The sequence below is a fragment of the Grus americana genome, chromosome 10, assembly GCF_028858705.1.
Source record: "Grus americana isolate bGruAme1 chromosome 10, bGruAme1.mat, whole genome shotgun sequence".
Taxonomy (NCBI): Eukaryota; Metazoa; Chordata; class Aves; order Gruiformes; family Gruidae; genus Grus; species Grus americana.
This window is the reverse complement of record NC_072861.1, coordinates 24,147,979-24,169,958: the sequence shown is the minus strand read 5'-3', so window position 1 is coordinate 24,169,958 and position 21,980 is coordinate 24,147,979. Positions and strand designations below refer to the sequence as shown.

The 21,980-nt window shown below is 67.4% G+C and overlaps 2 protein-coding genes across 4 annotated transcripts in view; both read left to right on the top strand.

The window, feature by feature from the left end:
• ANPEP (alanyl aminopeptidase, membrane) overlaps window positions 1–20,792 on the top strand; it is a 48,162-nt gene extending 27,370 nt beyond the window's left edge. Inside the window, exons 2-22 of one of the 2 annotated variants that reach the window (XM_054836401.1) lie at window positions 12,176–12,289; window positions 14,487–15,143; window positions 15,398–15,543; window positions 15,627–15,763; window positions 15,846–15,972; window positions 16,083–16,237; window positions 16,311–16,424; window positions 16,912–17,055; window positions 17,174–17,239; window positions 17,383–17,448; window positions 17,642–17,814; window positions 17,904–17,980; window positions 18,114–18,247; window positions 18,357–18,412; window positions 18,529–18,676; window positions 18,840–18,931; window positions 19,111–19,221; window positions 19,305–19,472; window positions 19,546–19,686; window positions 19,870–19,951; window positions 20,227–20,792. In XM_054836401.1, the coding sequence (XP_054692376.1) occupies window positions 14,557–15,143; window positions 15,398–15,543; window positions 15,627–15,763; window positions 15,846–15,972; window positions 16,083–16,237; window positions 16,311–16,424; window positions 16,912–17,055; window positions 17,174–17,239; window positions 17,383–17,448; window positions 17,642–17,814; window positions 17,904–17,980; window positions 18,114–18,247; window positions 18,357–18,412; window positions 18,529–18,676; window positions 18,840–18,931; window positions 19,111–19,221; window positions 19,305–19,472; window positions 19,546–19,686; window positions 19,870–19,951; window positions 20,227–20,385 (2,883 nt within the window). In that variant the 5' untranslated portion in view covers window positions 12,176–12,289; window positions 14,487–14,556 and the 3' untranslated portion in view covers window positions 20,386–20,792. Of the gene's footprint in view, window positions 1–11,396; window positions 11,498–12,175; window positions 12,290–14,486; window positions 15,144–15,397; window positions 15,544–15,626; window positions 15,764–15,845; window positions 15,973–16,082; window positions 16,238–16,310; window positions 16,425–16,911; window positions 17,056–17,173; window positions 17,240–17,382; window positions 17,449–17,641; window positions 17,815–17,903; window positions 17,981–18,113; window positions 18,248–18,356; window positions 18,413–18,528; window positions 18,677–18,839; window positions 18,932–19,110; window positions 19,222–19,304; window positions 19,473–19,545; window positions 19,687–19,869; window positions 19,952–20,226 lie in introns of those variants that run through there. The other variant, XM_054836400.1, reaches the window with a different exon arrangement.
• On the top strand, window positions 757–9,273 carry AP3S2 (adaptor related protein complex 3 subunit sigma 2). 2 transcript variants are annotated; one of them, XM_054836410.1, is made up of 6 exons: window positions 757–1,408; window positions 1,731–1,822; window positions 1,913–2,024; window positions 3,694–3,765; window positions 7,802–7,909; window positions 8,465–9,273. In XM_054836410.1, exons 1-6 carry the CDS (start codon window positions 1,340–1,342, stop codon window positions 8,594–8,596), a joined length of 585 nt encoding a protein of 194 aa, XP_054692385.1. In that variant the 5' UTR covers window positions 757–1,339; the 3' UTR covers window positions 8,597–9,273. The 2 variants fall into 2 exon arrangements, with proteins under 2 accessions (XP_054692385.1, XP_054692386.1); XM_054836411.1 differs by having other exon boundaries at window positions 766–1,408; window positions 8,468–9,273.
• Window positions 20,793–21,980: the final 1,188 nt, after the last annotated feature.

Genomic DNA, 21,980 nt, shown 5'->3' with positions numbered 1-21,980 from the left:
GGGGTGCCCGTCCCTGCCGGGCGGCACTCACATCCTGCAGCAGCCCCCACGGTGGCTCCGGCGGTGGAGCCCGCGGCGCTCCACAGCCCCGCTCATGGCAGTACTTCTGTGCAGCACACCGGGTCCCCGTCTCGCCGCCCCCGACGCCCCTTGCTCCTCGTGACTCAGTCGTGCCGTGGCCCTTAGATCGTGCCCTGCCCGTGCGATCCCTGTACCCGAACCTGGGACCGCGTGCCCTTTGCCGCTTGCTTTGCCGTAAATACCGCTCGTCCCCACGAGCATCCCTGGCGGCTCGGCCCCGCAGAACGGTGACTCCCGCCGCAGGAGAGCCACCGGAGCAGCCGTGGCCCCGAGCAGCCCCTCACCCCGGGTAGCGCGGCCGGTCCCGGGGGCAGCTGAGTGTCCTCATGTAAAGCCCTCGGTGGTCCGGCCCGGCCTGGGTGGCGGCAGCTCCTGCCAGGGACGGGACAGGGGCTGGTGGGGCAGTGGGCAGCGGGCAGCAGGACAGCAGGCAGCGGGACAGCGGGACAGCGGGACAGAAGGACAGAAGGACAGCAGGCAGCATCCCCGCCGGGCCAGCCCAGGGTCCTCTCCGCCGCCCGCACCACCGGTGACCTCTGACCCCACCCCCGAGCCCCGCAGGCAGGGGCGTTGCCGCTTTAAGAGAGGGCGTGGTCTGACGCCGAGCCCCGCCCCGCCGAGCGGCCCCGCCCCCTGCCGCTCTCCGGCTCGCTCCGCCGCGGCGTGGCCCCGCGCGGCTCCCGTCGCTCTGTGGCTGGAGCGCCCCCTGGCGGCGCGGGCGGGGAGCGGGCGGTGGTCCCGGTGCGGTCCCGGTGGCAGCGGCAGCAGCAGTCCGGCTCTGGACCTGCCCGAGCCCTGACCCGTGCGGGCCGCGAGGAACGGCTGTCCCCTTCCCGCTCTGCGCCGGTGGCCATCGCTGTCCCGGAGAGGGCCGGGGCAGGCCCCGGTCCAGCAGCCCGGCCCCGGGGAGCCCCCGGCTGCCCCCGGCCTTTGCAGTGGGGGAGCGGCTACGCCTCCGCCCGGGCACCGCCGGGGAGGGGGCTCTGAGCGTCCCCCCTAAGCCCGGTCCACCGGTGTCCCCGGGCCGGTCCCCGAGCCCCGGCATCGCGTGTTGGGCCGAGGCCGGGCCCCGGCTCCTCCGGGGGCGCAGGGTCCCCGCGGGGCCGCCCGGGCTCAGCTCTACCGGGGGCCGGGCCGGAGCGCCGCCCCGCTGCCCGCCGCCGCGTTTCCGGGCGGGGCGAGGGGCTTCCTGCGGGGAGGCTGCGGCCGCCGCCGCGACCCCGGTTCTGCTGCCGGCCCGACCCGTCCAGCCGCCGGGATGATCAACGCCATCCTGGTGTTCAACAACCACGGCAAGCCGCGGCTCGTCCGCTTCTACCAGCACCTGGTGCGGGGGCGCGGGGCCGGGGCTGCCTGCGGGGCTGGCGGCAGCGGGTACTTGAGCCCGGTGCGGGGCTGGGGGGGGCCGGGTTGCGGGGCGATCGCTGTGGGGCTGGGGGCCCCGCCTGCCGCAGCCCTGCGCCCTGGCCCGGTCCCCTCGCGGTGCCCCGAGGCCCGGTCACCGGGGCTGCCCCCCGCGGCGGGGCTGGCGGGGAGCTGGGACCCGCCTCTCGCCCGGAGCTGCCAGCTCACGGCGTCCCACGGGAGAGCGGGGGACGTGGGCCCTCCTGGCCCTGCACCCACGGGTGCTCGCCCTCGTGTCCCTGCAGGCGGAGGAGGTCCAGCAGCAGATTATCCGCGAGACTTTCCACCTGGTGCTGAAGCGGGACGACCACATCTGCAACTTCCTGGAGTGCGGCAGGTGACCCCCTGCCCCTGCTGCGGGGCGTCCTGCCGGGCCCGGGCCGCGTGTGTCCCCCGAAGCCCTTCACCTCTCCTCCTGTCTCCGCAGCCTGTTTGGCGGCTCGGACTACAAGCTGATCTACCGCCACTATGCCACGCTGTACTTCGTCTTCTGCGTGGACTCCTCGGAGAGCGAGCTGGGCATCCTGGACCTCATCCAGGTGGGTGTCTGCCCAGCCCCGCGGCCGGCGGGTGCCTTCCTCCCCAGGCACAGTCCCCACCGGGCGGCCTGGCCCAAAACCCTCCGGGTGCAGTCCGTGTCTGTGGCGTCCCTGTGCCGGCGGCTGAGCAGCTGTTCAGGGGCTGCGATGGGCAGGGGAAGCTGCACGCGTTGGCTGATGCACAGCTCCTCCACATGGAAGCAGCGGGGGACGTCAATCCGACTGAATTTCTTTAAGAAATGGAATCATAGAATCATTTAGGTTGGAAAAGACCCTTAAGATCATCGAGTCCAACCGTTAATCACAGAATACCGGGTTGGAAGGGCCCTCAAGGATCATCTGGTCCAACCTTTCTTGGCAAAAGCACGGTCTGGACAAGATGGCCCAGCACCCCGTCCAGCCGAATTGTAAAAGTGCCCAGAGTTGGGGAATCCACCACTTCCGTGGGGAGGTTATTCCGATGGCTGATTGTTCTCATTGTGAAAAATTTTTTCACTTGTGTCCAATCGGAACCTCCCCGGGGGTAACTTGGTACCTATTACCCCTTGTCTTTTCCGTGTCACCCTGTGAAAAGGGAGTCTCCATCTTCTCTGTAGCCACCCTTTAAGAACTGGAACACAGTGATGAGGCCTCCCCTCAGCCTCCTTTTCTCCAGACTGAACAACCCCAGTTCCCTCAGCCGCTCCTTGTCAGACTTGTTCTTCACACCCTTCACCGCTTCGGTGCCCGTCTCTGGGCACGCTCCAGCACCTCGCTGTCTTTCAGGTAGCGAGGGGCCCAAAACTACAAGTGAGCTTTTAAAATTGCGTTCCAACACTGTGAACTTGTGAAGGGACCTTTGCTAAATCCAGCTGATGGCATGCGTGAGGGTGTCGGCACGGGAGGTGGCAGGAGCCACCCGCCCTGCTCGGTTCGCCCGCTCTCTGATCACACAGCTCCCGTAACTCGGCCCCTTGCAGGCTGTTCTGGTGGGCTGCAGCGCGGCCCCGGGCACGGTGACCAGCACTCGTCCCAGCGCTGCGGCGGATCAGGACATCGGCTCCTGGGGTTTCCCCCAGAACGGCCGAGTCCTGCGTATTCAGCGCCCTCGGCCTTGTGCCTTGGGCTGGGGTCGCATCCCCGCAACGAGAGGTTCCGGGTGTGCGGCCAGCACCGGCAGCGCCTGAAGGCAACAGCGAGGGGGTTCGGACCGCTGCCCCTCCACCCTGCCTGGGTCGGACCCGCTGTGCCGCCCCTTCGCAACCAGCCCGGCCAGGGCCAGGCTCTGCTGCCAGCCGCGGGCCCCTTGCTGAGCCAAGCTCTCACCCCAGCAGGTCTGGGCTTCTCCGTACGGTTTCCGTGGCGTAGCGAGGACTGGCACCGGTGCCTGCGTGGCGATCCCCCGGCGCCACGCTGCCTCCGCCTGCTGCTGCGGTGCAGGGGGTCCCGGGCAGCCCCCAGGGCTGGGGCTGCCTGTGTTTGCCCTGGGAACAGGCGTTTTGCTGCCATCGAAGGGAGATGGGAACTGCAGAGAGGGCTTTGTCCCTGCTCAGGTGACAGCCTGGGGCCCCGCGAGTGCTCTCAGATTCTGGTCGGGGCTGTGGCTTTTTTGCCTGCAGGCCCTGGGGCTGTGTGTGGGAAGCGTCTTGCGGTGGTCTTCTGTACTGACCTTCCTTTTCTGCCTCCTCAGGTGTTTGTGGAGACGCTGGACAAGTGCTTTGAGAATGTCTGCGAGCTGGACCTCATCTTCCACATGGACAAGGTGGGTCCTAGGCTCCGTGTGCTCCTCCAGGAGTCTTGTTAACATTTTAGTCGAGGTGCAGGAAAACAAAGGGAAGGAACAATGGGAGTGTTTGGAATACAAAGTGTTTGCCAAACTTTCGTTTGAGCCACAGCCTTTAATGCTTCCTCTTTATCTGGACGGAGTTTCTGGGTGGAAACCTATCCTCTTTGATCCTCTCGTAGATGGGGCTGAAGATAGCCAGGACTGTGCTTAGAGAAAGGAGAGGCTTAGCTGACGTGTGCTGGGCTTGTGTTGCCGTTGATAAGGGTTGTCGTGCTTTGTTGAAGACAAAACATGCCAACAAAAAAGAGGAATTGAAAAAAATCAATAAGGCTGTAAAATGCTCCCTTTCTGTTGGTGATTCCAGCTGATGAACTCTGGCAGGGAAACGGAGTTAGCAGATCTCAGAAGGCAATCTGGATCTGCTGAATGTACTAGTGACTGGTGAAGTAGGAATTTGATTTCATAATTTGCCCGGCTGTAAACTTTCAGAAATGTTACAACATTGATTATCTCGTCAGCAAAAGTGTTCTTATCAAAGCAAGCTGTGGTGGGCTGACCCTGGCTGGAGGCCAGGTGCCCCCCAAAGCCGCTCTGTCACCCCCCTCCTCAGCTGGGCAGGGAAGAGAAAATATAATGAAAGGCACGTGGGTTGAGATAAAGACGGGGAGAGATCACCCAGCAATTACTGCCATGGGCAAAACAGACTCGACTTGCGGAAATTAGTTTAATTTATTGCCAATCAAATCAGAGTAGGGTAATGAGAAATAAAACCAAATCCAATGTGAGTCCTTCCCACAGGCTGCAGTTCTTCACAAACTGCTCCAGCGTGGGGTCCCCCATGGGGTCACAAGTCCTGCCAGCAAACCTGCCCTGGCGTGGGCTCCCCTCTCCACAGGGCCACCGGTCCGGCCAGGAGCCTGCTCCAGCGTGGGCTTCCCACGGGCGACAGCCTCCATCGGGCATGCACCTGCTCTGGCGTGGGGTCCTCCACGGGCTGCGGGGGGATCTCTGCTCCCCACCATCCGCCATGGGCTGCAGGAGGACAGCCTGCCTCACCATGGTCTTCACCACGGGCTGCGGGGGGATCTCTGCTCCGGTGCCTGGAGCACCTCCTGCCCCTCCATCTGCACTGACCTTGGTGTCTGCAGAGTTGTTCCTCTCACATCTTCTCACTCCTCTCCCTGGCTGCAAAATGCTGCTAGGTTTTTGGGGTTTTGTTCGGTTTTTTTTCCTTCTTAACTCTGTTACCCCAGAGGCACTGCCACTGTCGCTGATGGGCTCGGCTGGTGTTGGCTCTGTCGGATATGGGGGAAGCTTCTGGCAGCTCCTCCTGTAGCCCCCCTGCTACCAAAACCTTGCCACACAAACCCAATATGCAAGCAAAAGGAGAGGAAGGAGGAGGTCAGAAGGAAGGAGGAGTACCTGCGGGAGAAGTGATGGCAGCCACCCAGATCACGTCTGGCCACATCTGAGGGAGGATGCGCTCTCAGTTATTTTGTGGCGTGACCAAGACCCGGCAGCTTTACACTCAGTCCGCAGCCCACAGGCAGAAGAGATTACCTTGTTGCTTGTCTGTTTTGCCAGCAGTAGCATGGATTGCCCTTCCTCTGAACTCTCCTGTCAAGCGAAGGGTTCAAAGGAGCCGGGAAGGTTTCTGATAGGGGAGGCCCTGCGCTCGGTCGCCCCGAGGCTCTCCCACCAGTCAGGCTTGTGTACTTCCTGTGCTCCCTCTGCTTCCCAGCCTTGACTTCAGTCCTTGGCCGCTATCACTTGGTGCTCTTGTCTCTCTTTCTATATTTGGCACGTATTTATTTCTCAGATGTGTTCGTGTTGAGTGCCCGTGCTTGGTTGTGGATGGGCGGCGTCAGGGGTGCTGGGGATACGCAGGAGCGTCCTGCTGGCGCCCGGGTCTTGCCCCTTGGATGTCTGTGGCGGGGATGCTGCCGCAAGCGCTCCCGTGGAGCCCTGCCTCCAGGACTTTGGTTAGTCAAGAGCTGTGCAGGGCACGGTGCTACCCTACGCTCTGCCAGATGGATTGCAGAGTTCAGGAGCTCCCAACCGCAACAGGAGAAATGGGGCCAATGTCAACAGGAAAGCACTGATTTGTCAAGCAGAGACTTTGGCTGTGAACATCCCTAACCCAGCGGGTTCTGGCTGGGATTTGGGTGCAGCCTTGTCTGGGTCCAGTGATTTTCTGTTTACTGCCGTAAGATACACCTTACACTCTGTGCAGCACAGGGACTGTGAAATGAGAGCTGCTGCGGGTTTCGGGTCCCTGCTCTTGCAGCGCACAGCTGGATGGGGCCGTTGGGTCTGTGGCTCTCGGGCACCGGTGCCACCAGTGCTTTTAGGCTGTCAGCTCTGGAAACAGCGACCTCAGAGCTGCAGGGATCCCTCTGTTGCAAGGGGAGGCTGGGGCCACGACACCGTGGGGAGGCTCAGAGGAGGCTCTTGCCCAGCCCCTGCTTGTGCTTCATACCTTGGAAGAGAACGTGAGTTTTGCTCAGCAGCTGTGAGGTCCTGGAGAGGACACGGTTTGTTCAGGAAACGCTGTGTTTCAGTTTGGAAAACAAAGCTTGCTTGGGATTTCTGCCCTGTTGGTTTTGGTCCAACTTGGGCTGAAGCCAGATCTTGAAGGAACAACATTTCCTGCAGCTCAGATGCTCTCCTGTTGCAGGGAGCTGCTAGCACCATCCAGTGCGGTGTGTGCCGGCTTGGGCTGAGCCGAGCCTATGCTGTGGGATTGCGATCCCTGTGCTGCGGCTGTCCCGGGAATGTGCTGTATCGCCCGTGGCTCACCCTGCGCGGTGCTGATCCCACACACCGTGCTGCTCCTGGTGCTGCTGGAGCAGGACGGGGCCTGCGGGGAGCCCTGCGGGGCATCGGGCTCACCGCTTGCACGAAGCTGGGTTGGCCCCTTCTAGCACATTCGCTAGCTTGCTTTATTTTTCACAGCATTGCCCTGGCAGTATTTGCCACACAGTGTTTACAAGTGCAACCTCATGAAGCCATAAAACGATATAACAACTTAACTATCTTCCAGTAATAGCCCATTTCATGGAAGTAACCAGAGACCCATAAATTCGTTATCTGTGCTGGGTGGTTGTTGGGAGCTGCTGACTTAGCAGCCTGTGCCATGCCGGGTGCTGGAGCCGAAGGTGTGTTGCTGCTGCCCAGTGCGGCCCGGCAGCCGCCCTGGAGTGGTTGGTGTTTTCGTGGGCTGCAAACCACGACGGGCCCCTTCTCCTGCAGTGGCCGTGGGGCATCGCCGGCCCTCTGTCCCCGGCGGGGGCTGGCGGGAGGGAGCAGCTCGCTGCCTTAGCCTGCTCTGTTTCAGCCTTGGACCGGGCAGACCCTGGGGAAAGGAGCGGACTCTCTTAGCAGTCTTGTGCTTTTTCTGCGCGTGTCTTGCAGTCTTGTCTTTCCTAAGAGAAAGCAAACAAGTTGGGTTCTGGCCTGGCTTTCTGGGTATTAGCAGCTGGTTTAGGGAGGAAGTGTCCTGCCTGGTGGCCCCGGGAGCCCTGGGGTCTCTGCTCCCTGGGGCTCCTCTCCAGCACCCTTTCTAGGCAGGGAGCTGTTCCCGCGTGTGCCCGGGCCCGGCAGGGATCAGACCTCAGACAAGGTGTTGGAGACGGCACAGCTGGGGTGTGCCAGTGGGCCGGGTCGGACCTGGCCTGGCCGGGGGCTGCCCTTTGCCCACTGGTCCCGTGGGCGACGTTTGCTCTGGCCTCTCTGGTTGGTGTCTTCTAGAGCAGAAGTGCAAGCAGTAGATGGGGCTGCCGGGCTCCCCCTGTGCTGGGGGCCGTGGTTGCCCTCTTGCTCTCTGGGCTGCCGGGGCTGTGCGGGCTGAGGGGAGGACTGGGATGGATTTGTGTCCCTCGGGGAAATGCCAGCCCCCGACGCTCCTGCACCAGCCTGCAGGCACTGTGCCCACTGCTGCTCCTGGGCTGTGAGCTGGGCTGGGAGTGCAGCCTTCCCTTCCCTTCCCTCCCTTCCCTTCCTTCCCTCGCAGGTTCACCACATCTTGCAGGAGGTGGTGATTGGTGGCATGGTGCTGGAGACCAACATGAACGAGATCGTGGCGCAGGTGGAGGCCCAGAGCAAGCTGGAGAAGGCGGAGGTGAGTGGTGATGCCACAGCTCTCCCCCACGCGAGGCCGATGAACTCCAGGCTGCGGGGCGGGGGGGGGCAGCCTGTGGGTGCATATGGGGCATCCCCAGTGTTCCCAGTGTCCCCAGTCTCTGCCTGCCGGAGCCCTCGGGGACGGCTGGGGTGTCCCTCCCCAGCTGTTCTCCGTGCTGTTCGGGAGTGTAGGGAGCAGCCCGAGCACGGCAGTGGCTGTTCCCATCACAGTTAATAACCTGAGGGAGGGAAAAGTTTATTGCCCCTGTTTGCGCTGAGCGTGCGGCTGCGCTCCGGTCGCAGGGCAGCACTGTGCCGCCGCTCCCCATCCCGTGCTGGTACTAGGATCGGGGTCCATCAGCGGGGAGGAAGGCGGCCGTGGGGGCTGCTCCCCGAGTGCATGGGGGGATGCGGGTGGGCCCTGGGCCTGGGGGAGGCAGGGCAGCGTGGGCAGGGCTCGGTTCGGGAATGCTCCTGCAGCAAAGCTGGGAGTGGCCTCGGGCCCCTGGCAGGGGTCTGCGGGGCCGAGGGGGTCACCGGTCCCTGCCCTCAGCAGGGAGGGCTCTCGGCTGCTCCTTCCCGCGCGGTCTCGGCCGTGAAGAACATCAACCTGCCAGAGATCCCTCGCAACATCAACATCGGAGACATCAACATCAAAGTGCCCAACCTGTCACAGTTCATGTGACCGTCCCGTGGCAGGGAGGGCTGCCCACGCACACGGGCCGTGGCCCGGGCTGGCTGGGGAGAGGAGCTGGGCGCCGTCGGGCTCCCCCTGCCCCTTCTGGGTCTCTGCCCGTGCGGCACACGGTGGGCCCGGTGTGCTGCCGGGGGTGCCTGGGCTGGCAGAGGCTGGGGAGCGGTGATGGGGCTCAGCGAGGATGGGGGAGTGCTGTCCGCCCATCCGTCACCTTGCACCTGGCCTCGGTTCTGCTCTCCCACCAACAAGGGTGGCCTTTCTCCCCCTGCCTCCCCGCCCCCCGTGGACGTGCACCCTCTCCCCTCGCTGTGGGGGAAGAGCCGGGTCCTGCCTCCCCCAGCGCTTCTTGGGATTCCCAGTTGTAAAGAATCACCTGTAGCTGACGGCTCCCGCGGGAGCTGTACCTTGTTGTCTCCTCCATCCTCCCGGGCTGGGCTGTCCCATGCCTGGCGTCCCCTGCGTCCTGCTCGCTGGGTCTGGGGCTGCTCCTCGGGGCTGCTGCGAGCTCTGGAGCTGGGGCCGGCGGGGGTGGTACCCGCTGGACCCGGGGAGTCGCAGTGAGGGGGGAAGGAGCTGCCTCTGCCCAGGCTGGCGGCTGGGTCGGGGCCAGGCTGGGCCCTCCTGGAGCACGTCCCCGTGTCCTAATAAACCCCCGTGTCAGCCTGTGTCCGTGTCTGCTGTGGGTGCTGCGGGTCTGGCCCCAGGGAAGCACCGGGAGGGGGCTGGGGGCCTCCGTGCAGCTCTTGTGGGGCAGCTGCAGCCCCGGGGAGCTCTTGGCTGCTGCGTGGGGGTGGGAAATGGGGCCCTGGACCCTACCTGGGAGGGCTGGGGCTGTTGCAGCGTGGGCTCCGGGCAGGGTCCCTGGCTGCACCCTGCCCTGCTCTCTGGAGCGGGAAGGGGGGGATGTGATGGCCCCGCTTGGGCTGTGACAGCGGCGTCCCCTGCTCTGGGCCTTTGGAGGGAGGGTCACCAGCCTGCCGCCGCCCCCCCGCCAGCTCCCCTGCCTTCCCTCTGCCACAGAGCATCCCTGGTCCACGCTCGGGGCAGCCGCGAGCCCCGTGCAGCTCCGTGGGGCGCGTGGCGGCTGTGGGGCTGAGGAAGCGTGTCCCTGGGGCTGGGGTAGCGTGTCCCCAGGCCTGGGGGAGCACGGCTGGGCCTGGGGGTCACGGTGAGTGTGGCTGCAGGGGACGGGCCAGGCAGCGGGGTCCCTGAGCAGCCGGGTGCCCCGTGCCCCCAGCTCTGCCATGGCTCCCTCTGGCCACCAGCCTCCGGGCTGGCGCGGGGCCCCTTCCTCTGCTTCCCCTCCGGCAGCCGGGCCAGCTGCGCTCCCTCGGCTCTGCCTCCACTTCCCCTGGCAGGGAAACCGTGACTCTGCCTGGAAGGAATTTTCCTGCTGTCTCCCCTCCCTGCAGCTTAACCCTTCCCCAGCTGGCCGTGGGCCACTGCCAAAGGCTCATGGAGGTCAAGGAGCAGGTAACCTACTTCCTCTTCTTTGCCAGCCCTCCTCCTCCTCCTCGTCCTCCCATCAGCTGCCAGAGCAGCGCAGTGGAGGGAGCAGGTGAGCAGTGCTCCCGCCTGTGTCCTGGGGCTGGGACACGGGGTCTGGCAGGCACTGGGATGGTCGGAGGGGAAAGCTCCGGCTTGCTCCATGGTGCGGTGCCCACGTTCCGCTCTGCTCCAGACCTGGGACACGGGGGTGCCTGGGGGGGTCGGGCTGGGGCAGTCGGCCCTGGCTGCGACAGGCCATGCCTGCGTCCAGCCCCACGCCGTGGCACAGCAGTCCCCGGTGCAGAACGTGTCTGGCCACACGTGCTTCATCTGTGGCAAGGAGATGTTTGTGCACAGCCGCCTCTGGTAACGGCTCCGGCCTCACAGCCCCTTCCCGCATCCTGCCGGAGCCTCGGCCCCGTGGGTCTGCGGGAGGCTGAGGACCGCGCTGGGGCAGGGCGAGTCCCTCGGCTGCTCCCTTTCCCCTCGCCCCTGTGAGGGTGCTTCATCCCGGGGTGAGCTGGGCCAAACCCCTGGGCCTCCATTTCCCCACCCAGGAGGGCTGCAGCCCCCGCCGGCCACGGGGCTGTACGGGAGCAGCCGAGGGACAGCGGCAGAGGGACAGCAGCGGCCCTGCAAGCCCTCGGGGCTGGCGTGCTGGCTGCCAGGGACCCCGGGGTGCTGCCCAGGGACGGGAGCCCCGAGCGACCCGGCAGAGCAGAGGGAGGAGGCCGTGCTGAATCTGATACCTGGCTCCTGCTGCAGGCAGCAGCGTTCCTGCCCAGGGCAGGGCTGTGAGACACCGGGCGCTGGCAATGAGCCCGTGTGCTCCAAAGGGCTGCGGCCAGGTCACCAGACCCCTCTTGTACCCTGAGGCGAGCTGGGGGGGGACGCAGCGTGTGCAGGGATGTGGCGGGCGGGGGCTGCCCAGGGGGGGCTCAGTGCTCTCCTGTCTGACCTGCCTGCGTGGTCCGGAGATGGGAGATGTGGCTGGGTCTTGTGCCCGGCTCCTGGCCCCACCACCCGGCCCCAGCCAGGCTGTGCTTTGGCACTGATGGGTGCTGGATTTTACTGAGCCCAGCTGGGGTTTGCTTGCCGAAGCATGTACCCCGACTCCAGGCCCCTGTTCCCAGTGGTGGGGCAGAGGGGAGCAGGCGATGGAGCCTGGCCCCGGCCCAGCCCCTCCGCAGGTACCTGCCGTACAGTAGGCAAATGTTTACCCTCGCCCTGCCAAGCATTGGGCAAGCCTGAGTCCCGGCCCCGTGCCCAGGCTGTGCTGGGTCACTCCCTGGCTGGGGAGACCCTGGGGCCCGGCTGCCTCGGGTGCTGCACCCAGCAAACCCGTCTGCGCCCCAACCGCAGCCCACAAGGACCCAGCGCTGCCGGGGCAGGGGGTGCCAGGTGGGGCTGGGGCCTGGGGTGCTGGGCTGGGGGGCTGAGCAGGGGGCTCCTCCCAAGCAGGGACACCATTCCTGGTGTGCCCGGATGCTCTGGGTGCTGCAAGGAGGGGGCACAGCCCGGCTTGGTTGCTGCTGGGCGATGGTTTGTCCCCTTTCCTGCCACCCCACCGGGATGAGCGTGCTGGCCAAGGCTGGCGTGAGGGAGGGGACCCCCAGCAGGACCCAGGGGGGCTCCGGGGTGTCGGGCCTGGGTGGGTGAGGGTGGTTCGTCCCCAGCAGCATGGCACCGCGGTCCCCAGGCCATATGCGGCTGCCCCCGGTGCGCATCCCCGACTGACGCCTCCCGGCTGGGGCGGTGGGGGGTCCCGCAGCCCTGGGGGGTCCTGCTCTGCCCGGGGCTGGAGGCGCCTGCCCCCAGCAGAGACCCCTCGCCCCGTCCCTGCGCCGAGGGAGCGGGAGCCCGACCTGGGGCCGGGACCCCCTGCGCCGGGCTGGGCTCTGCGCCCTGTGCCCCCCGCTGCCCCGGCCCCCACCCCGGGCCGTGCCCCGCCAGCCCCGGGCCGGCCAGCAGCCCAGGGGTTAAGGGGGCGAGGAGGTTCAGGTTACTTCCCTCGGAGCTTTAGAGGAAACTTTCCTCCCGCTGCAGCCGAGCAGTGGAGCCGAGACGCCCGAGAGCCGGGCGCAGGCAGGGCGCAGGCAGGGCGCAGGCAGGGCGCAGTCCTGGGTACCTCGATGGGGACGGGGCGGGCGGGAGCCCCGCTGCCCCTCGCTCCCCGCGGCTGAGCGCAGGAAGGTGAGTGGGGGGCGATGCCGCTGCCCGGACCCCCCGGGGGAGAGGAGCCCGAGCCCGGGGTCCTGGGGGTCCCCACCCTGGGGGAGCGTTGGCTTGGGCCGAGCGGGGAAAGGGGATGTGTGGGTGCATGCAGGGACCGGCATGGGGTGAGGGGTGTGGGGCTGTGGGCTTGCATGTTCGGGGCTGCGGGGCTCGTGTGCACGGGGGTTATAGAGCCCATATGGGGGGGGTCCATGGGGGTGCATGAAGTTACGGAGGGCTGTGGGATGTGCGTCCATGTGAGGTTATGGGGCACGCAGGCTCAAGGGAGCCGTGTGTCCACGTGGGTGACACCCTGCATCTCTGCCCTGGGTGTCTGCGTGTGGGACGTGGGACGTGCGTGTGCGCCGTCTGCAAGGGCTCCATGGAAGGTGGGCTTTGCAGTGGGGGGTGCAGGAGCCTGCGCGCGCCAGGGCTGGGGGGGCAGGGGGCTGCGGGCGGCATGGGGCGGTGCAGGCAGCCTGGGGAGGGGGATCAGGGAGGGGTGCAGGGGCTGGCTGGCGTTAACGAGAGAGAAGTGCGTGAGGGGCCAGCACGGGGCTGAGCCGGGGTGTGCCTGCATGCCGTGCCCGAGGGGGTCTGTGTGGGGAGGGCCAGTGCCAGGCAGGGTGCAGCGTGCCCGTCGGTGTGGGACGGAGGGCGTGTGGGGCGCCAGGCTGTGGCCCTGTCCCGGGGGAGCCATCCCAGCCATGATTTGGCGCTTGCTGTTTCCCAAACCCTGTGCCTTTGGCCAAAGCGAGGGCGGGGACCGGGGCAGACCGTGCCTGTGCTGCAGCCCCATGCGCCCCAGTGGCTGGCCAGGCCGTGGGGACCACCGGGCTCTGCAGGGCAGGGGGTGCCCGGGGACGCTGCAGCATCCTGGGGCTGCTCAGCCAGGCAGAGTGACGCCAGCGGGTGCAGCTGGGCGCTGTCAGGGACAGGGCACAGTTCCCTGAGGACACCTCTTGCCGGGCTTGCCCTGTGCCCCAGAGCCGCGGCTCCCAGCAGAACCTGCCCACATCACCCCGCTGGAGAGGCTGGATCTTGGGAAAAGGAGTTTCTTCCCAGGGCAAGATGCAGCACCTCCCTTCCCCACCCTGCCCTGCACAGGGACTTCGCTCTGTGGCTTTCTGCTGCGCAGGTCTGCTACCCAGCCTGGAAAAGCCTCTGGCAGAGTTCCCGGGGCAGACCCACATGGCCTGGGGGGCACAGGCTGCCCTCCCCTGCCAGAGCAGAGCTCTCACGGAGAAGCGTGTGCCCCTGCCCTGCACGCCAGCGCCCTGAGCCCCAACACGTTTGCTTGGCTCCAGCCAGGCCCCTGGCTGGGGGCTCCGTGCCGTGGGGCGCAGGTGAGGCTGTGCCCATGGGATCTGCTGTCTCCCAGCCGTGTGCCATGCCGGTTGGGACCCCCAGCTTGCCTGGGCTGTGGCTGGCAGGAGGACCGAGCGCATCCGTGGCACTTGCAGGCTGCTGGGTGCCCCGTGGCTAGCGGGCAGCAGGCACACGCCTGCTTGGGCTGGGTTCTCGGGGCCTGGAGTTTGACCTCCAGGTGAGAGCGGGGCGATGCAATCCTGGACTTTGAGAGGGCTGTGGGCAGGGCGGGCTTCTCCCCGGCACGGTCCTGGGCTCCACCTGCGCCGCTGTGGCTCCCCGGGGCTGCACCCCTCGCCCTCCCGCTTTTCCCCTGGTGCCTGGGCAGCTGGCAAGGAGTTCCCCCACCAGGGTGCAGGCGCTGGCCCCCACCCGCCGTGCCCTCAGCCCCAGCAGCAGGTCCCTTGCAGGCAGAGGGGCGGCCGGGACCCCCCGGCAGCGGCGCAGAGCCTGTCAGTCGAGGGCGCGCAGGGCGACACTGAGCCAGAGGCTGGGTTCAGGTGCTTGTGGCAAGGTGGGGATGTGGCCGCCGGCTGTGACCCCCCCAGCTCTGTCCCTCCGTTTGCAGGGCCAGGGAGGGATCCCAGGAGTCCTGGCCCACGGCCCGTGCTCGCTCCCACGCTGCCCATCCCTGGCGGTGCAATCCCGAGCTGCCGGTTTTACCCCCATTGCAGTGGCACCGGGTGTCAGTGCGCCTGCAAGGCCGGGAGGCGGGGGGGTGGAAAGCCCATCCCGGGGGCTGTCACCGCCCCGAGCTTCATGGTTGTTTAATACTTCACTCATTAACTTGGACTAATAAACCTCGTAGGAGCCAGAGGCTAAAAGCCGTGCCAGCTGGGCAGCGCCTCTTTCACAAGCAGCGGTCCTGCAGCCCCGCCATGGCGGCCGGCTTCTTCATCAGCAAGACCGTGGGCATTGTGGCCATCGTGCTGGGCCTGGGTGCCGTGGCCACCATCATCGCGCTTTCGGTGGTGTACGCCCAGGAGAAGAACAAGACAGATCCTGGCACTGCCAACACCACCACCGCCGCCCCCCCCACCACCGCCGCCCCCAACAATCCCTGGAACCGATGGAGGCTGCCGACGACGCTGATGCCGGAGTCCTACGAGGTGACCCTGCAGCCCTTCCTGACGCCCGATGACAACGGCATGTACATCTTCAAGGGCAACAGCAGCGTGGTCTTCGTCTGCGTGGAAGCCACCAACCTCATCCTCATCCACAGCAACAAGCTGAACTACACCCTGCAGGGGTCCTTCCACACCTCGCTGCAGGCGGTGGACGGCTCCAGCGTGCCCCGAATCTCCAATACCTGGCTGGAGACCCCCACCCAGTACCTGGTGGTGCAGCTGGACGGCCAGCTGCAGCAGGGCCAGCGCTACCGGCTCGTCAGCAGCTTCGTGGGGGAGCTGGCCGACGACCTGGCTGGCTTCTACCGCAGCGAATACGTGGATGACTTTGGCGACAAGTAGGTGGAGGGCAGGGGGCCAAGGCGGGGGTGCGGGGCTGGCCAGGGGATGGCGAAGGGCAGGGGCCGGGTTTGGGGCTCCTCTTCCGCTGGGACGGCGGGAGGGGTATGGGGGACCCTCCGTGCCCCCCTGTGTCCGCATGCCGCCCCAGCGAGGAGGGGACCGGGGAGCGGGCAGGGCGTGGGGCGAGCGGAGAGACCGGGGGGTGCCAGCCCTGCAGAGGCCGCCGGGCGCTGACGGGGTTTCCCTGCAGGAAGGTGGTGGCCACCACGCAGATGCAGGCGACCGACGCGCGGAAAGCCTTCCCCTGCTTCGACGAGCCGGCCATGAAAGCCAACTTCACGGTGACGCTGATCTACCCCCTCAACCACACCGCTATTTCCAACATGCCCGCCAAGAGTGAGTGGGGCGGGGGGGACCCCGGGGGGGGCTGGGGGCCTGGCAGGGCTGCGGGCTGACCCCCCTCCCTCCGCTCCCCGCAGACACCTGGCAGCAGGAGATCGACGGGAAGACCTGGAACGTCACCGAGTTCCAGACCACCCCCAAAATGTCCACCTACCTGCTGGCTTTCATCGTCAGCCAGTTCGACAACGTGCAAAACACCTCGGAGGAAGTGCTGGTAGGCTGGGGGTGGGGTGCACCCCCGAACCCCGGGGGTCTGAGCCCGGGCGGTGCCTGAGCCCCGCGTCTCTCCCCTCCAGATCCGCATCTGGGGCCGCCCCAAAGCCATCTCCGAGGGCCAGGGCGACTATGCGCTCCAGGTGACCGGCCCCATCCTCAACTTCTTCGAGAGGCACTACAACACGCCGTACCCGCTGCCCAAGTCCGGTGGGTGCCGCAGGGCTGCCGGGTCCCCGGGAGGAGCCGCCAGCTGCAGGGGGGGTGGGCAGTCCTGCGCCCCAGCAGCGGCGTGCCAACGGGACCCCTTCGTCCCCCAGACCAGGTCGGCCTCCCCGACTTCAACGCGGGCGCAATGGAGAACTGGGGGCTGGTGACCTACCGGGAGAACTCGCTGCTCTTCGACAAAGCCTACTCCTCCATCAGCAACAAGGAGCGGGTGGTGACCGTCATCGCCCACGAGTTGGCCCACCAGGTACCAGCCGGGCCCCCCGCCTGCCCTGCCAGCTGCCTGGGCCTGGCTGACGGGGTGCTGTGCCCCCCCACAGTGGTTCGGGAACCTGGTGACGCTGCAGTGGTGGAACGACCTGTGGCTGAACGAGGGTTTCGCCTCCTACGTGGAGTACCTGGGCGCCGACTCGGCAGAGCCCTCCTGGAACATCGTGAGTGCTGGGGCCAGCGGGCAGGGGGTGCGGGCAGGGGGTGCAGGCAGGGGGTGCAGGCAGGGGGTGCGGGCAGGGGGTACAGGCAGGGGGTGTGGGCGGGGGTGCAGGCAGGGGTGCGGGTGGGGGTGCGGGCAGGGGGTGCGGGCAGGGGTGCGGGTGGGGGTGCAGGCAGGGGGTGCAGGCAGGGGTGCGGGTGGGGGTGCAGGCAGGGGTGCAGGCAGGGGGTGTGGGTGTGGGTGCAGGCAGGGGGTGCAGGCAGGGGGTGCAGGCAGGGGTGCGGGCAGGGGGTGTGGGCGGGGGTGTGGGCGGGGGTGCGGGCAGGGGTGCGGGTGGGGGTGCGGGCAGGGGGTGCGGGCAGGGGGTGCGGGTGGGGGTGCAGGCAGGGGGTGCGGGCACTCTCTCCACCCTGCACCCCTGGGGGCAGCCCCCACTGCCAGGAGGGTGCAAGCGGGGCTGAGGCGGGTGCTGGCGCTCATCCCCGCAGAAAGACCTGATGGTGCTGAATGAGCTGTACACGGTGATGGCGACGGATGCCCTGACCACCTCCCACCCGCTTTCCTTCCGCGAGGACGAGATCAACACCCCGGCCCAGATCAGCGAGGTCTTTGACAGCATCGCCTACAGCAAGGTGGGCACGCGAGCCCTGTGCCCCAGGCACGCAGGGACCGGGCGCAGGGGTCCCGGGGCGGTGGGGTGGGCTGCGGGGTGCCCTGCGCCCTGGGGTCTCTCACCTGCCGTCTCCGCAGGGAGCGTCGGTGCTGCGGATGCTCTCCAACTTCCTCACCGAGAACGTGTTCAAGGACGGGCTGCAGGTGAGGCTCTGCCAGTGCCGGGGGGCACTGAGCCCCGGTGCGGGGTGGGTGGCCCACGGCAGGAGCCTCCCTGGGTGCTCTGCGGGTGTCCTGCACCTAGGACCTGCCGCTGCCCACCCGTCTCTCCTGGTGCTCTCCCACAGTCCTACCTCCACACCTTTGCCTACGGAAACACCGTCTACTTGGACCTCTGGTCTCATTTGCAAGAGGTAGGAGGGGGCTGGTTGCTCCCGGATGCTCCCCCTGCCCCAGCCCCTGCCCCAGCTCTGGCGGGCTGCCGGTGGGACGGGGTCCCGGCCACACAGCCGCCACATGCTGTGTGAGAGGTGCAGTGCCGGCCGAGCCCCGCGCCCCTCCCAGACCCCCCGGCACCGGTGACCGGCGGCGCTGCCCTCCCTGCAGGCTGTTGGGAGGAACAATGTCCAGCTGCCCGACTCCATCAGCAACATCATGGACCGCTGGACGCTGCAGATGGGCTTCCCCGTGGTGACCGTCAACACCCTCACCGGCACCATCAACCAGAGCCACTTCCTGCTGGACCCCACCTCCAAGGTGGAGAGACCCTCCACCTTCAAGTGAGTGGGGCGGGGGGCTGTCAGCGGCATGGGGGCCGGGGACCTGGGGGGCGAGGGATGGTCCCACTGCCTGCCTGTTCCCGGCACAGCTACACCTGGATCATCCCCATCACCTGGATGACAGACAAGAACTCTGTGGAGCAGTACTGGCTGACCAAAGTCTCAGGTACGGCGCACCCTGCCCGGGCTGGGAGCGGGGGTCTCGCTGCCACCTCCTCTGCCTTGGCAGAGATCGAGGTCCCCCAGGGGGGCACCGGTGGTGGGGGCTAGGCCTGCAGACCCTCCTCTCCCCCTCCCAGAAACCAATGACCAGTTCAAGGTGAACAGCCCCAGCTGGCTCCTGCTGAACCTGAACGTCAGCGGGTACTTCCGCGTCAACTACAACCAGGAGAACTGGGAGCAGCTCCTCAGCCAGCTCTCCAACGACCACGAGGTACGTGGGGCTGGCCAGGGCCGGGGTGCGTGTCCCCACCCCACGTACCCCCACACCCCATGCACCCCACTCAGGGCTGCCCTGAGACACCAACTCTGCCCCCTCCCAGGTCATCCCCATGATCAACCGTGCCCAGATCATCGATGACGCCTTTAACCTGGCCAGGTGAGCCGTGCCGGCTGCCCCGGGCGCCTGCCGGGGCGAGGGGGACCAGTGGGGTGGGTGCCCTGGGAGTGGGCAGTGCGGGGCCGGGGAGCTGACGCCCCTCTCACCCCTCGCAGGGCCAAGTATGTCAACGTGACCTTGGCCTTGAGCACGACGCGGTTCCTGAGCAATGAGACGGCGTACATGCCCTGGGAGGCGGCGCTCAACAACCTCAATTACTTCCAGCTGATGTTTGACCGCAGCGAGGTCTTCGGGGTGATGACGGTGAGTGGTGCCACCGCCGCCAACCCTGGCCCCGCAGTGGGTCCCGCCACTCGGCAGAGCCCCGTGCCGGGGGAACGGGGGCGAGGGGCTGGGTCTGCACCCAGAGCTGGGCAGGGGGCTGCTGCCGGTGCCGCCGGGCACTGACCGTCCTCCCGCCCCCCAGAAATACATACAGAAACAGGTGCTGCCCCTCTTCTACTACTACAAGAACATCACCAATGGCTGGGCCAACATCCCTGAGGGCCTGATGGACCAGTGAGTGCCGCAGCCCCAGTGCCGGGCTGGACCCCCAGGGTCTCCCCGACCGCACCGGGATGGTGACCCCAGCATGTGCCGGGGAGAGGCCATAGCCCCGCTTGCGGACTGGCACCGGCCAGTTGGTGCCTGGCTGCTGTGTGCTGGTCCCCAGCCCTGCGCGGCCCCTCTCTCCCCAGGTACAACGAGATCAATGCCATCAGCACAGCCTGCTCCTACGGCATCGCCGAGTGCCAGGACCTGTCCACCACCTACTTCCACCAGTGGCAGCTAAATGTCACCAACAACCCGTGAGTCCCCAGGGTGCCCCGGCGGGTGGCCGGGCTGGGCACGACCAGGGGCTCCCGGCTGAGACGGCTCTTCTCTCCCGCAGGATCCCCCCGAACCTGCGCTCCTCCATCTACTGCAGCATAGTGGCCACGGGCGGGGAGGAGGCCTGGGACTTCATCTGGGAGAGGTTCAAAGAGGCCACCATCGTGTCCGAGGCTGACAAGCTCCGCACGGCCCTTTCCTGCAGCACCCATCCCTGGATCCTCAACCGGTGGGTGCGGGGTCCCGGGCGGGCACTGCGGCTCTGCCCCTGCCGGCCCCTCACCCAGCGGTGTCCCCCCCAGGTACCTGCAGTACACCCTTGACCCCAACAAGATCCGGAAGCAGGATGCCACCGCCACCATCAACAGCATCGCCAGCAACGTGGTGGGACAGCCCTTGGCCTGGGACTTCATCCGCGGCAACTGGAGGATGCTCTTCACCCAGTGAGCACTGTGCGGGGGGCTGTGGGGGCCGGCTGGGGCAGGCAGCATCCCCCGTCTACCTGTGCCCCCCCCAAGGCGGGTGGCACCATCCCTTCCCCCCAGCTGTGCGGGGTCAGAGAAGCCTCGTCCCCAGGTGCTGCTCTGCCCGGGACCCCCAGCTCAGCCGTCCCTCTGCTCTCCCAGGTACGGGGGCGGTTCCTTCTCCTTCTCCCGGCTGATTTTATCGGTGACCCAGCGGTTTTCCACAGAGTTTGAGCTGCAGCAGGTGAGGCTGGACCCTGGCAGGGTCCGCGGGACCGGGCACCAGGGACCCCAGCCCCAGCAGGAGCAGGGCACGGCTCTGTGCTGCCAGCCTTTGCCAGCAAAGGGAGGGGGGGTCATGCCCCTGCCCCTGCTCCTCATCTGCACAGGGGTCCGGGCAGCTTCTGTCCCCGTCCCAGGCTGCCGGGGTGCTGCTGGGGGCTATCGGGGTGCTGCTGGGGGCTGCCGGGGTGCTGTCGGGGTGCCCCACGCCTGCTCCAGCCCCTCTTCTCCCCACAGCTGGAGCAGTTCAAGGAGGACAACCAGGACATCGGCTTCGGGTCGGGGACGCGGGCGCTGGAGCAGGCGCTGGAGAGGACCCGCACCAACATCAACTGGGTGAAGGAGAACCAGGACACGGTGCTCTCCTGGTTCAAGGCCGAGACTGAATCCAGCTAACCGTGCGGCCCCGGCTGCCACGCGCTCTCGTCCTGACGCGGCCATGGCGCCGGCTGGCACGGGTCGGGCTGGCGGGGGCCGAGCCCGAAGCTCCTGCAGCCCACCACCCCGCGGCCGGGCCGGACCCTCACGCGCTCCCCAGCTCTGGTCACTCCATGCCCTCCAGCCCCCAGCCCTAAACGCTCCCTCCCGCAGCCCCCACCCCGGGCCAGCCCGGCCGGGTCCTTCGCTGCTCGTGAGGGGCAGGGGCCGCTGCCCGGGGCAGGGCCTGGTGCCTGTATGATGGGCAGCAAGGCGGGCCGGGGGGGGCTTTGTGCTGGTGGGGGAGCCCCGCTGCCCTCGGCTGCCCTGGGCGGCACTGGGCTCTGCAGGCTGGTGCAATAAATGTAAATAAATTCTTGCACATCAGCTTTCACTAGCGGCCCGGGATGCTGGGGGGCACGGGGCGGCCCTGCGAGGCGGCCTGGGGGGCTGCGGGCAGGAAGTGCCCGGGACCCCGCGGTGGGCAGGGGGCGGGGGCCGGGGGCGCAGAACCCCCGGGGCCGTTAGGAGCCTGGTGCTAAGTGGCTCTGGGGGCTTTGCCGACGCCAGTCCCCCGGCCCCTCCGTCTGACGGCTGCGTGCGAGCCCTCCTGCTGGGCCCCGGCCCCACACCCTGCGCGGTGGCCACCGTGGCCGCTGCCTCCAGGCCCGGGATCCCTCCGCAGGGTCCCCCTCCGGGGCCGGCGCTGCGGGGTCTGGGCAGGAGGCAGCCATGGCTTCCCTGAGCTGCCCTGGAGGGGGGGTGCTGGCAGCTGGCCCCTCGGGGACCGTCCCCCCTGGGCTGCTCAGGTCCCCGAAGGGATGGAGCCGGATGGTTTGAGCACAGGGATGGGTCAGGACCTGACGGGCGGGTGGGAGCTGCCCTTCCAGCGGTCAGTGGGCCTGGGGAAGCCCCCCGGGTGGTGGGTCCCTCCGTCACCCCAGCTCTGGGGACGTCTCCGAGCTGTGGGGTGGGCTGGGAGGGGGCACCGAGCCCCTGGCCCAGAGGCAGAGCCTGGCTGTTTGGGAGGGGGTGCCAGCCTCTGGGGTGCCCCGGGCCAGGGGTGCAGCGAGCGGGGTCTCACAGTAACGAGTCGGGGTGCAGTGGTGCACGGCAGCTTTAATGAGGGACCCTTCCGCGGTGTCGATCCCGCGCGGCTCTGTGGCATGGCCACATCGCCATCCCCCACGCTGCGTCTCCGGCCAGGGGTGCAGGATCAGCTCCACCACCCCCAGTGCCATGCTGGGGTGCAGCTGGGCAGGACGGGGGCTGCACAGGGGGCCGGAGAGACAAGCCTGTCCGGGGCTGGTGGGCTGTCGAGCTGTGCGGAAAGCGCTGAGTCAGGCGAGCGGCCGTGGGGCGGTACTGTGCCCCCCACCCCGCACCCCGTGCCCCCCACCCAGGCTGGCTCTCCACCTCACCCCGTGTCCCCCGGCCCATGCACGCAGGTGGCTTTGCTGGTGCAGCCGTGCCCGCACCCTGAGGACCATCCACCCCCCCGTCCCCTTCCCACCCGTCCTCGGGCTCGCCCCCAGCCCCCCTGCCCGCGGGGGCGGTGGGTGCGGGACCAGGGG